The sequence below is a fragment of the Phalaenopsis equestris genome, unplaced genomic scaffold (genome assembly GCF_001263595.1).
Source record: "Phalaenopsis equestris unplaced genomic scaffold, ASM126359v1 Scaffold000099, whole genome shotgun sequence".
Classification (NCBI taxonomy): Eukaryota; Viridiplantae; Streptophyta; class Magnoliopsida; order Asparagales; family Orchidaceae; genus Phalaenopsis; species Phalaenopsis equestris.
Window position 1 is genome coordinate 104,757 of NW_018164541.1, and position 12,329 is coordinate 117,085.

Consider the following 12,329-nt stretch of genomic DNA (forward strand, 5'->3'; position numbering starts at 1 on the left):
TCACTGAACTTTGTTTCTGAAACTCAATATCAAACATTCCACACACTTTCTAACACTAAAATCAAACAAAGCAGATCCTTGCAACAAAAGATAATTAATGGCAAGCTAACAAAAATTCAAGCCCTTTAGAATCAGAATCAGATACAAATTATTGCTAATCTGAATCAGAAAGATTAGAACTTTCTGATTGTCGAATGCTTCTCTTAGAGGCACGAGACCTGTTAAGAATTGAAGATGCTTCACCTTCAAAAAATAGTACCTGGGATTTGGCAAGTCTCTCCTCCAGTTCCTCTGTACTGAACTCATCATTACCTCCAAGCTCATCAAAACCCACCTGGAATGCATTTATTTCAGAATAGGAAGATTTCCATACATACCACTTAATCTCTATGTATTTACATATCTAATATCTTAACTTCCATTTTTACGTATACGCCACCTTGCATATGCATGAAAAGGTATATTTCACTTTTCTGAAGTTGAAATAGTGGTATTCGTGGACCTTGCATATGCATGAAAAGGTATATTTCACTTTTTTGAAGTTGAAATAGTGGTATTCATGGTGTTATATGAAAGATTTGAGTGGTATAAATCTAAAAGGAAAAGTTAAGATGTTAGATATGTACATACATAAGAATTGGTGTGGTATGTATATAAATGCCCCTTCAGAATTATATGCAGAAAATGTTAAGAGGTTAAATGGAGGATATTATTCAATAAGCATTTTATTTTTCAATATTCGTACCACATAGTCATCAACTTTAGCATTTTTAATGAGAGCAAGCGTTGGAAGCACAACCACCCTAAGCCTCTCGGTCAGAAATGGGCTTTTCTCTGCATGAACTTTGAGGAAACGTGTCTCTGTATGCTGCTTTGCAAGAATGCTCAAGTGTTTGTCCATTACCTGCATGAAATAGGGAAGAGTTTAGTCGTTAACTTGAGAACAGACTAATTGTCATGTGAGGGATTTTAATTGTAAGTTTAGAAAATCAAATGTAAACTGAAACAGTCGCTTTAAATTAAAGAAGATTTTTAACAGTTTAGGGTGCAATAAAATATGGGTTAAGGGTTGAATCATTAGAAACAAGAGTCCAATTCATTACCCTAAAAACAAACAAATTTTCTTGCTAAGGATTTTAAGATAAGTTTAGGGGCCCATTGGAAACATTTTTTTTTTAATTCTTTATTTTGTGCATTTGATTAGTTTTTGTTTATGTTTTAATTTGAAATAAAATATGTTTACTATGTTAAAAAAGTCGAACTGTCTTTTAGAACACTCAAAATAATTTTACTTATTTTGCATATTTAAAAATAAGTTGATTTGTTTTTAAAAATAAAAAATTAAAAATGGGGGAATATTATACTTAACAAATATTATTTAAAAATAAAATAAAATAAAGCAAAAAATAATAAAATTGATCACAAATAAGCCCTTGGTCATGTGAGGGATTTTAGATGAGAATAGAAAATTAGATGTAAACTGAAATAATCGCTTTAAATTAAGGGTCTGTTTGAGGTAGTTAACATTTATACCACTTAAATCTAAAACTGTCAAAATGTTTCGTTGTTCGCGAACAGCTTGTGTTCGGCTCGTTCGCTAAGTCAACGATCCGAACGCGAACTACACGAACAAATATTTGTCGTTCGTGTTCGGCTCATTTTGGCTCGAAATATTACTAATCAATTATATATATATCTTTGATGAGTAGTATCTTAAAAAAAATTAATTGACTATAAGGCTATAAAGATTTATAATCAATTAAAAGTATTAATTAAGAAAATAAAATAAAAATTATTATATTAGATTCAAGTGATGTTTTAAATCTTACACGCACCTATCTAGGTGCGGTGGTAGCTTTCTGGCAGCGGTCTGGCTTTTCCATAAAAATAAAAATTTCTTATAGTCACCGCACCTAGCTTATCAGCAGATTATTTTTAATCAGCTTATCAGCAGATTATGCAAAAAACTGCAGCTACCCCAAACAGACCCTAAGTCTTGGGATCTATTTGGGGCAGCTGCAGTTTATTGAATAATCTGTTGATAAGCTGATTAAAAATAATTTGTTGATAAGCTAGGTGCGGTGGCTATTATAAATTTTTATTTTTTTGGAAAAGTCAGACCGCTGCCAAAAAGCTACCACTGCGCCTTGATAAGTGCGGTGTGAAAACGTTGTTTTCAACGTTTTGAAAACGCATAAGTTGCCAAAACGCAGTTTACCCAAGGCAACTTCCAATTGTTCAAGGTGCATTACAAGGAAAAAATAAAATAAAACCTTTGATATGAACCCTCTTGAAACAATGAAACTTTATAGCATGTGTTAATACATCAACTTTAACAATTTTTTTGGTCAGCTTTATAATATATGAAAGATTCTTGAGAGAAAACTTGCACGGGGCTTTTCTACAAGTTAAAATTGCCCAATCACAGCCTTGTTAAGTTGTCATCATGCATCCAAACAAAATAAAGTTTTTGGTTCAAATACAACTTCCCGTAATGCTACACCATATATTTAAAGTATTCATTTGGTTAGCAATAAAAAAGATGTTTCTGCAAACAGACTGAATAATTTCTTAATTCCAACAACACCATGCATAACAGGAAAAGATAGAAATGCTAAAAAGGATCCTTGTTGAATTAAAATGTTATTAGAGTTATATGGTTGAAAGAAACATAATCAGGCCAAAGAAGGAAAATGCATAATACTGCATGATCATGTTCAATGTGCTAAATGAGTTCAAAATTTGTAGCGAGAGGAGAGGGCCAAGGCGCAGTTGGTGAAACCTACCTTGTCATAGCCGACTATTAAAATTCTTTATGCGTGCAAGAGAATTCACGGTAGTCAAGTGATTACTTAACGTCTTAGCGTTGCACAAAAACTCAGCACACACTCAGGTAATATAAATGATGGGCACAAACACCAAAAAATTTTTTACTTGGAAAACCCGAAAAAAAAAACACGGAGTCTAGCTCAGTTTAAGAGATCCATTATAAACTAACGATTGCATATGAAGTCCATTGTCCCACATACGGAAAAGAGTCACACAGCCTCTCAAGTTACAACGTCGGTGCGTGAAAGGAATTGTAGTGTTGCTGTAAGGAGCGATTGCAAAGAGGAGTCATAATAAGGGCTTCAATGCAGTCTTCAGATTCAGCATGACATCTGAGACGATGACATCAGTTCGTAGGTTGCTTCATACGGTGCTTCATTGCAAGGAACAGGCGACGATAGATGTTGATCGATGTCGGCCTATGAGTGATGATTGGCGGCTGTCGGCGGCGGTAGACAATTGCTTGAGCAGGAGGCGTTCGTCGAATCGTCGGTCCAAGCTTCAGTCTTCCTGAAGTGTCAAGCTCTAAACCTACTCTCAGTGTTCTATATATAGAGTATTGATTACAATTAATGAAAAAATCTAAATCGCTCTGATCGGACAACCCAAAAAAATTTCATTGATCAGACGACATTTGATGGATATTTAAGTGTCATAACGATGTTCGAATTGAGTGATCTTGGTCTCGTTAGATTCGTCTTGCCAAGACGTTCCATTGGACTATAAGCTCGTCAGATTCGATATCTGTTTGACCTTCCAAATATGCTCAGAAAAGTTCAAAAAACGGTTTAATGGTTTAATCGAAGTTTGATTTAGTTCGGATTGGACCAATTTTGGTAGTACCATTGGGTTCGTCTCATTGAGTCGGTCAGTTTGACTGTAAGTTTCTAAAATCAGAATTCTGAATGAATTTTGATCAAAGTTTAAATGTTTATTAGTCAAAAAAAAATTATCTCGAGATCCGTGTCATGCTTTAAGATCATGTCAGATAATGAAAATTTGTTGATGGCGTATCGAGTGCCCCATTGAATTCAGATGGATTTCAAAAATATGAAAAGAATTCACATGACTTTTGGATAAACATAATCGTTAAGATTGGTTTATATTTATGAACATTATATGCAATTCACATAAATTTTTTTAATGATAGAAACAACTTTTTCTCTTTAATGCCTAAAAACATCTTTTTTTTCCCTTTACTGCTTGAAACCATTTTTTTTTAATGCCTAAAACTGTTTTTGGTCCAAATGTGGATGATTTTGAGTCTATAAATATGAAAGAAGACGAAGGTTGAGGTGGAATTCCCAACCCTGCCCAACAGGTGATCTGAGATTTCCCAAAAGAAGAAATGAGAGGAAGAAAAAAACAGTCCCCATCCCCATCCAATAGGTGATCTAGGATCACTTATTTTATCTTCTTTAGTACTACTGTGAAGAAGCAAGAAGTCGCCCTAAAAGTTATCTCTGACCCTGCCAAACAAGACATCCAGGATCATCTTTCGCGGTGTTTTAAAGAAGAAAATTGTCCCCAACCCTGCCTAGCAAGAAATTCAGGATCTTCTTTCGTGCTACAATCGTGCTTTCTAGAGGAAGAAGAATGTTATCATTGACCTGCATGGCAAGCTCTGAGAGAAGAAAGTCGTCTTCGACCATGCCTACCATTCAATCCATAATTTTCTTTTATGCACTGTAGAGGTGATTTTTTGAGGAGATCGTCTCCTTAAAATTGACAAAAATATCAAAATTTTGAAGAGTCAATGTCGAAACCATTTGAAGATTTACCAACTTGTTGATTTTGTATATTGTGCGTTGATCTTTGTAGCATTTCAATCACATGATGTGGCATTTATATACAGTAAAAACGTATTTGTTTGTATGTCTTTAACTTGCTTTATGCAATACAGATTTTGATGTTGTTTCTGAGATTGCTTTTGTCTTTCCTTCTAAACTGTCGTTGCCCCTCTTCTACGATGTTTTTGCCCACCTTTTGAGGTGCTGTTAAGAATGTTTGAATTTGCCTAGGTTGCTTAGTCAGAGCGCGCCCGCTCCATAATTGCAACCTATTGTGGAAGAAGTCAGTTGTAATCCGCAAAAGATGTAATATTTGTCCTAGGTTGTTTAGTCGGAGATGCTCAAGAACGTTAACATGTGAATGGGCAAAGTCAAATGAAGTCCATCAAGGATGGTTGACCTATTCGAGATTGTTAGTCGAAGCTTTTGCTTGATGACCGTAACCCGCTATGGAAAAAATAGAACAGATCCATCAAAGGATTTTTGACCTATACAAGGTTGTTAGTCGAAACTTCTGCTTGATGATAATAACCTGTGATGCAAGAGGTCAAAGGAAATTCACCAATAATTTTTTTACTTACATGAGGTTGCTAGTCGAAGCTTCTACTCGACAATTGTAGTCTGTGATGGAAAAGGTCGAATTGAGTCCCCGTGACACTGATTAAACCTAGAATAAGATGTCAGAAATGCTCTGAGTTTCTCGAAATTGGGCATAGGTCGTAATGGACCCTATTTTTTTCTTAGAATATAGTTGCAGTCATAATAAAAAAAAATGTTTGGCAACTTACTAATTGTTGCTTTTGAATTTGTTTTCCCCCAGCGAGTGTGTTTTCCACACGAGCTTGTAAAGCAGTCAATGTATAAACTTGAAAAGATTAGCTTCCTGATACAGTTGGGGAGGAATTCTAGTATGGTTTGGGGAGAGGGAGGGGGACTGAGAAAGTGTTATTTGTGAAGTTGTCCCACAGTCTGGAAGCAGTTCCCGTGGGATGACTACCCCACCAAAATCGTGCTCGGGACGTTAAAGTGAACGATATTTCGTGACTGCGATGAAGGTTACCGCGCAACTCTGAAGAAATCATAGAATTGATGTCTGAATGAGATGCATGAAGACTACCTCACTACAATCATGCCCAAGACATTGATGTGACCTTTCAAGACTAGTGAAGGTTGCCCCTCATCCTAGAATGAATCTCACAAAGCATAATCAGCTTCAGATTGGGGAAGACACTTGAAATATAAACCGACAAATGTCTTCTTATGTAGCTCGTTCCCGTTAAGGATGAAATTGACGGTCATGCTTCGGAGGCGAACTGACGCAATAGCATCACCGAGCATCGTTTCGTCTCAAAGGAAAGAGATGATGGGATCCATCCAAGATGGCTTCTTGGGTCGATGCTAACTTCACTGGCTTGCATGTCAAGGAGGAATGTTACGATTCCCCTGTTCAATTTTTCTCTGCTGCGAGGATTGATTGGTGTCTTCAAGTATTATTTTTATGCTTTCCCCGAATTTCGTATCTGTGTTGATGGCCTCATGTCAAGTGATTTGGGTCTCAACACAGTGAACAAGGTCGGCGTAAGAACGGATTTTCTCTCGTATCAGTGACGGTAGAAAAGTTATAGCGAAGTCCCCCAAGGAAGACCCCCCTCAGTAACTTCAGATCCACTCTCAGAATCTGGCGAGCTTCAATGGAGAAGCTTCAGAAGTAGTCATTGAGCGACTCTCACTCATTTTGGTGAATTCTCGAGAGATTGGATGAATCATTGATGATCCGGCGATTTGTCATGAACTGCTCCATGAATAGTCTAACAAGATTGTTAAAGGTATTGACGCTTGAGAGTGATCAAGAATACTTGACATTGAAGCGTATCAGAATCATGATGAATATGCATGATGGTTCGGTTGTGGTCAACATGCTCGTTGAGGTTATTTACCCCTTCGTAGGCATCGACGTTTGGGAGCTGGAAGCTCGTTGGGATGGGGTGTTAGAGGACCACCTCTACTAAAGAAGAGGATTTTGGGCGGTTGTGGTCAACATGCTCGTTGAGGTTATTTACCACTTCGTAGGCATCGACGTTTGGGAGCTAGAAGCTCGTTGGGATGGGGTGCTAGAGGACCACCTCTACTAAAGAAGAGGATTCTGGAGAATTGTGGAGAGCAAGAAAGTAATCCTTTTTCTCCAGAGGTAACTCTTCCCGGACCAGACATTGTGGCATGTCACGGATGACATCTTCAGGAATGAAAGTAAGGCGAGGCGGTGCCAAGTGAAAGGTCTCGCGAGATGGATAAGTGGAACTTATAGAATCCAGGAGGTCAGCATCCTGACCTGACAGGAGAAAAGTTCCCTCGCGAGGAGGAGGCCCAGTACCAGTAGTTTCGAGCAACGCATTTCCTGTCGACTGCTTAAACAGAAGCAAGTAAGCTCCATCGGGTAGCGGATGTCGAACACTGCGTAAGTGTTGTAGAATCTCCAGTTGAGACTCCTCTATCAAGCATACTCAGACTTCCAGAGAAGGACCCGAGGTGGCTTTGTTAGTAAGGCAACACCTTATAGGGTGGGAAGATGAGGAGGTCTGACGCCCTTGGCTCCATGACCGTCCTCTAAAATGTTGGGTGTTGGAACGTGAAGCTTCGTTGTTACCTGTGTTGCGTCTGGCGTCCATGCCACAAATTTTGCTATTAGTCTAATGGTGGGATTGTCTTTTTCCCATATACGGCGTCAAACTGATATGCGGAAGAGAATTTATGGTGGCAGAGTGATTAATTAATGTATTAGCATTGCACGAAACCGGACACACACTCAAGTAATAGAAATGATGGTCACAAACCGCATGAAAATTTATTACGTGGAAAATCTGAAAAGAGAAAACCACGGGGCCAAGCTCTTTTGAAGAGGTCCACTATATACCGGTGATTACAAATGCAGTCCGTTGTCTCACAGGCAGAAACGAGTCACATAGCCTCTTATAACATCAGAAATGGAAGGAATTGTAACTCCACGGTAGAGAGCGGTCGCAAGGAGAAGCAATAGTCAAGGATTCAATGCAACGCCTTTAGGTTCGGCATGATGGTGTCGCTTTGTAGGTTGTTTCGTACAGTGCTTCTTTGCAAGGAGCAGGCGACAACCGATGGTAATTGAAAGTGGTTTGTGAGTGATGGTTGATGATGGTTGGCGGTAGTCGCCAACTTCATGAGCAGGAGGTGTTTAACGGATCGTCGGTGCAAAAATGATGTTGAACTTCAAATCTTTCTTCAAGCTTCATTCTTCTTAAAGCTCCAAGCTCTAGATCTTCTCTCATGAGAGAGGTAAGGCTTTATTTATAGAATCCCGGTTGTAATTAATGAAAGAATCTGAATCACTTTGATCGGACAGCCCTGAGAGAATGTCTCGATCGGACAGCATTTGATGGACATTTGAGTGTCTTAACGATGTCAAAATTGAGCAATCATGGGCTTATTAGATTAGTTTTGTTGAGACGCTCAATTCGACCATATGTTCGCCGGATTCAATATCCGTCTGACCTTTCAAATATGCCTGGAAAGCTTCCATATGAGGTTTAATAGCTTGATTGGGGCTTGATTTGATTCAGATTTGACCAATTTTAGTATTATTGGGTCCGTCTCGTCAAGCCATTTGGTTTGATTGTAAGCTTGCTAAAATCGGAGCTCTGAATCAATTTTGATTGAAGTTTGAACGTTCTTGCTCAACAAACTATCACGAGATCTCTATCATGCCTCGTGATTGATGCATGATGATGGGAATTTATTGATGAGGTATCAAAGCACAAAAATGGAAGTTGGTTTGTTTTGATTTAGTGAAAGGAGATGAGTTATAGGAGGGTTTCATGAATGAATTTAAATGATGTTTGTTTGTTTTGTGAAAAATCATTTCTTGTAAATTTTGTTGGAATACAAGTTTTAGTTTCAAACTCCATCTCATTAATTGTATATTGTTATTAATATGAATAAAAGTGGACCCTTGCTCATAGGGTTTACCACTAATCCATACTAAACAAACTGATTTTTCATACCCTTCACGCTTAGCAAACAACAGGCTTGCAAGAAGTAAATCATTGAGATCCTATGTAATGTCCCAAAAGTGCTTGCAAAAGTAAATAAAGATAACAATAATAGCAATGTTTGATCATCATCATCAAAAACTATATCAATCTCTCTTAAGACTTGGATGATAGAGTTGAATTCATTTCTATGAGATTTGATGAGCATATTGTCATGCATGTGGAAGTAAATATAGCCCTCGGCACTTGCCTTTTGTAGAATTTGTTGGATAAGATCTTGAATAAAAACTTCCAATTGAACCACAAATCATCAACAGTTGTTTCCACCAAGCATCTATAAAAGACCCATCCGCCAAACATAAAACATATCTAAATCGCAAAGAAAGCTCTTTCATATATGTTTCCCTCATATTTATCACTTGTTATTACATGCATCTTCAAATGCCACATGAGTGCATTTACCAACTTTTTTGGATGAGAACTCCAATAATCTTGATCCACCAAAGTCATAAGCAATGCGAACAATCAAACTTCTCAATCATATAACTCATAATGTTTGCTCAGACACCACTTGTTAAGATTCATAATAATAAAACATCAAGCAAACAACAACAACAAGAATAACTAAACCACTTGTAAGAAATATATTGCACACATAAAGGGGCATACAATTTATGTGGTTAAAGAAGATCCACCTATGTCCATAAGCGCATAAAAAACAAAATATTCCACTAAGCATTATGATCCAGTGCAATACATATTTCTCCATACACTATGAGATAATTAAATGTTACCACATTGATAAAGACAACGGGAGAAAATTAAACTAAATTTTCTTCTTGCTGTCACAAATCAAGCGGAAAACATGCAGCCACTTAATGTGGTGGGCGAGGAAACAAGCTTCCAATTGATTTTCCTGCCTTGAGGTATCTGAGAACTGCTCTAGAATTTCCTTCTCTCTCGTTTTTTATTCTCTATGCTCAAACTACTCCACTGATGCAAGCCTTGATGATCTTCCCTATAGCAACACTCGATCTTCTTCCTCCCTCCTCATGCTTCCCCCAAGCTCCCCTCACGAAATTAAACATTTTTATTTCTCTGTCATGAATGGTCAAGCCTTGATGATCTTCCCTATAGCAACACTCGATATTCTTCCTCCCTCCTCACGCTTCCCCCAAGCTCCCCTCACTAAATTAAACATTTTTATTTCTCTGTCATGAATGGTAATGTCGGTGTAGGATGCACTTGTGAGATCACTAGAGACTGTTATTTATATATGAGATAATGCATAAATATGTAAAAATACTTTTGTCCTATATGCACGAAATAAGATTTCTCACATTATTCTCTCTACAAAATATCTAAATCAAACCGCAACAAATGATTTTACAATAATGAGAATGATATATTCAAGGAGAACTCTTTCAGGAAGAAAATTTATTTTCCAAATATCACTAAACAAGAGCTATCTACTTTTTGGCGCATATAAGAGAATGGAGAAATGAAGTAAAGAAAGGGAGCTATTACTCCCATCTTACATAGAGATTATTAGAGTAGGATATATTGAGTTGGATTATTACATTTTTAGGAAAAATGAAATTTGCAAGAAATTAACATGGTTTGGTGAAATTGCCAATGATGCAGGTGGATTTAAGTGTAATAAAGAGAAGTGAAATCATCAACTTGGAGGGAGAATGCGATCAATAGCCATATTGATATCGAAGTTAACCCGACCCACAATAGGGAAAAATATATATTATTACTGACTGAAAGCAAATAAGTGGTTAGAACGAATACATTTGAAAGGGGAAACGACAACAAACATGACATACGACACGCTAAAATATGAAATAACAACAACGCGAATCACGACATGCGGCTAGGGTGGATCTTGGGGTGGGGTTGATGATCAGCGAGGGTTTGGGCATCCAAAGAGGTAGCAAAATGGCGGCTGGAAGGCTGAAATGGTGGTGGCAGCAAGAAGGAAGAGCTGGACAGCGGCAGGTGGCAGGGCAGTGGTCTGAGATGGCTGGAAAAGCCTCTAGTGGGAAGGGGATAGGATTTATGGTGGCTGGAACTGTGAGGTCAGCAAGCAGAAGCACTCTCAAGGAACTTGGGCTGAAATGTAGAAAACAGAAGGCAAATGGCTGTTTTCGGGCGGCTGCAGCAACGGGGAATGTCAGCGGCAGCGGGGAATGCGTGGGGACTGCAGGACAGCAAAAGTACGGCCGTCCAGGTTGGCGGCAGTGAGGATAAAGGACTGGAATTGTGAAACTGCAGGGAAAACAGTAATATGAGGCTGTTCAGAGGCTGCTGCAAAAAGGGAGGTCGGTCGGGAGGGACATGGGTGAGATGCAAAGGGGGATAAGGAAGATAATCACCACATGGAGATCAAGATACAACCAAAGCACCGCATAAAATCCTGGGATACAGCCCTCGAAGGGAGTAATAACGGATGTCGGTGGTTGTCATAAACAAAACATGCAAAAAACTGACTTAAACACAACAAATAATATATATATAATCTTAGAATAAAGAGTCAACCCTGCTCCAAATAAGAAAGAACTGAGCGCAAGGAAGAACATTTGATCTTTCTCCCATTTTGACCAAGCCGGTCATGTGCGCCATTTGCCCCGCTCGCTCGAGCTTGGGCGCCCTCGAGCCAGCTATGGCACCCCCAATTTCCTGCATCAAGGTGCATTCACAGGATAGTGTGTCACATATTGCAGTAATAAAATCTTATAACTTTTAACTCACTTGATTTCAAGTATGGAAGGGAATTGCACCCTTCTATCTGGCCTTCTATTTGATAATTACACTCATTGCACCAGCCAGCATGAGCTAATAATCTTACAATTAAACCTGATTCATTTTTCGCACATAGGTACCAGCATTCAAAACTCTTAAAACTCCAATTGAGTTTGGCTAAAAATGTTTGTGGTACGAATATCATTTAATACTGAAATTTCCAGCAAAAATCTTATAATCCACAAGTCAAGATTTTGTAGAATTGAAAAGGTTATATATATAGTACTTCGTCATTTTAAGTTGCGAAATAAATACTTCTTCTGCCAATGAATTGAAGTAAGTAATGATTATATACTCTAATACATCCTTTTCTATATTAATTAGGTAAAGAAAAAAAGGCTAAGGCTACTCTAGTTTTATCCTGCTCAATTTTATAAAAAAGGTTTCGATTTATGCAGGAAATGTGGTTTAAATTATTAATTTGCATGTTCAACTTCTATATACTTCATCAACAAAAGGTTGACTTACGCAATGACCTGTATTTTTATTAGAGAGTATTATGATATTAGAAAAGCATCCCCGACAACATCCAAATGAGCTGAAAATCAAATAACAGCAACCAATGATTTTATTTTCGTGGAACTACCAAAACTTTAAAATGAAAACTGGGTCCCGTTTTGAGGTGGGGAAGAGTATCAACAGAATGCTATACACTTGCTTTTTTTTGAGACCTCACAACGGAAAAGAGTAATGAGACATAATACTTTTGCCTATGGGTTAGGATTGTGCATTTATATTCTTCTTTTATACAGAAAATTCCAATCTTTAGTAATTTTGGAACGAATAATATTTCTTACTCTAATCACATGCAGAGCACTGTGCTACATATAATAATAAACAGATGAAACCAAATAGGAATCATTCCAAATAAGAAAAACAG

General features: G+C 37.8%; 1 protein-coding gene across 1 annotated transcript; it reads right to left on the minus strand.

Annotated features, from left to right (window-relative positions):
• Positions 1-11,347, minus strand: LOC110020542 (thioredoxin domain-containing protein 9 homolog). The gene is made up of 3 exons (XM_020718681.1): positions 11,225-11,347; positions 746-904; positions 1-334 (listed from the first exon to the last, which is right to left on the minus strand). The coding sequence occupies exons 1-3, from the start codon at positions 11,330-11,332 to the stop codon at positions 155-157; spliced, it is 447 nt and encodes a 148-aa protein (XP_020574340.1). The 5' UTR covers positions 11,333-11,347; the 3' UTR covers positions 1-154.
• Between the last annotated feature and the right edge of the window lie 982 nt (positions 11,348-12,329).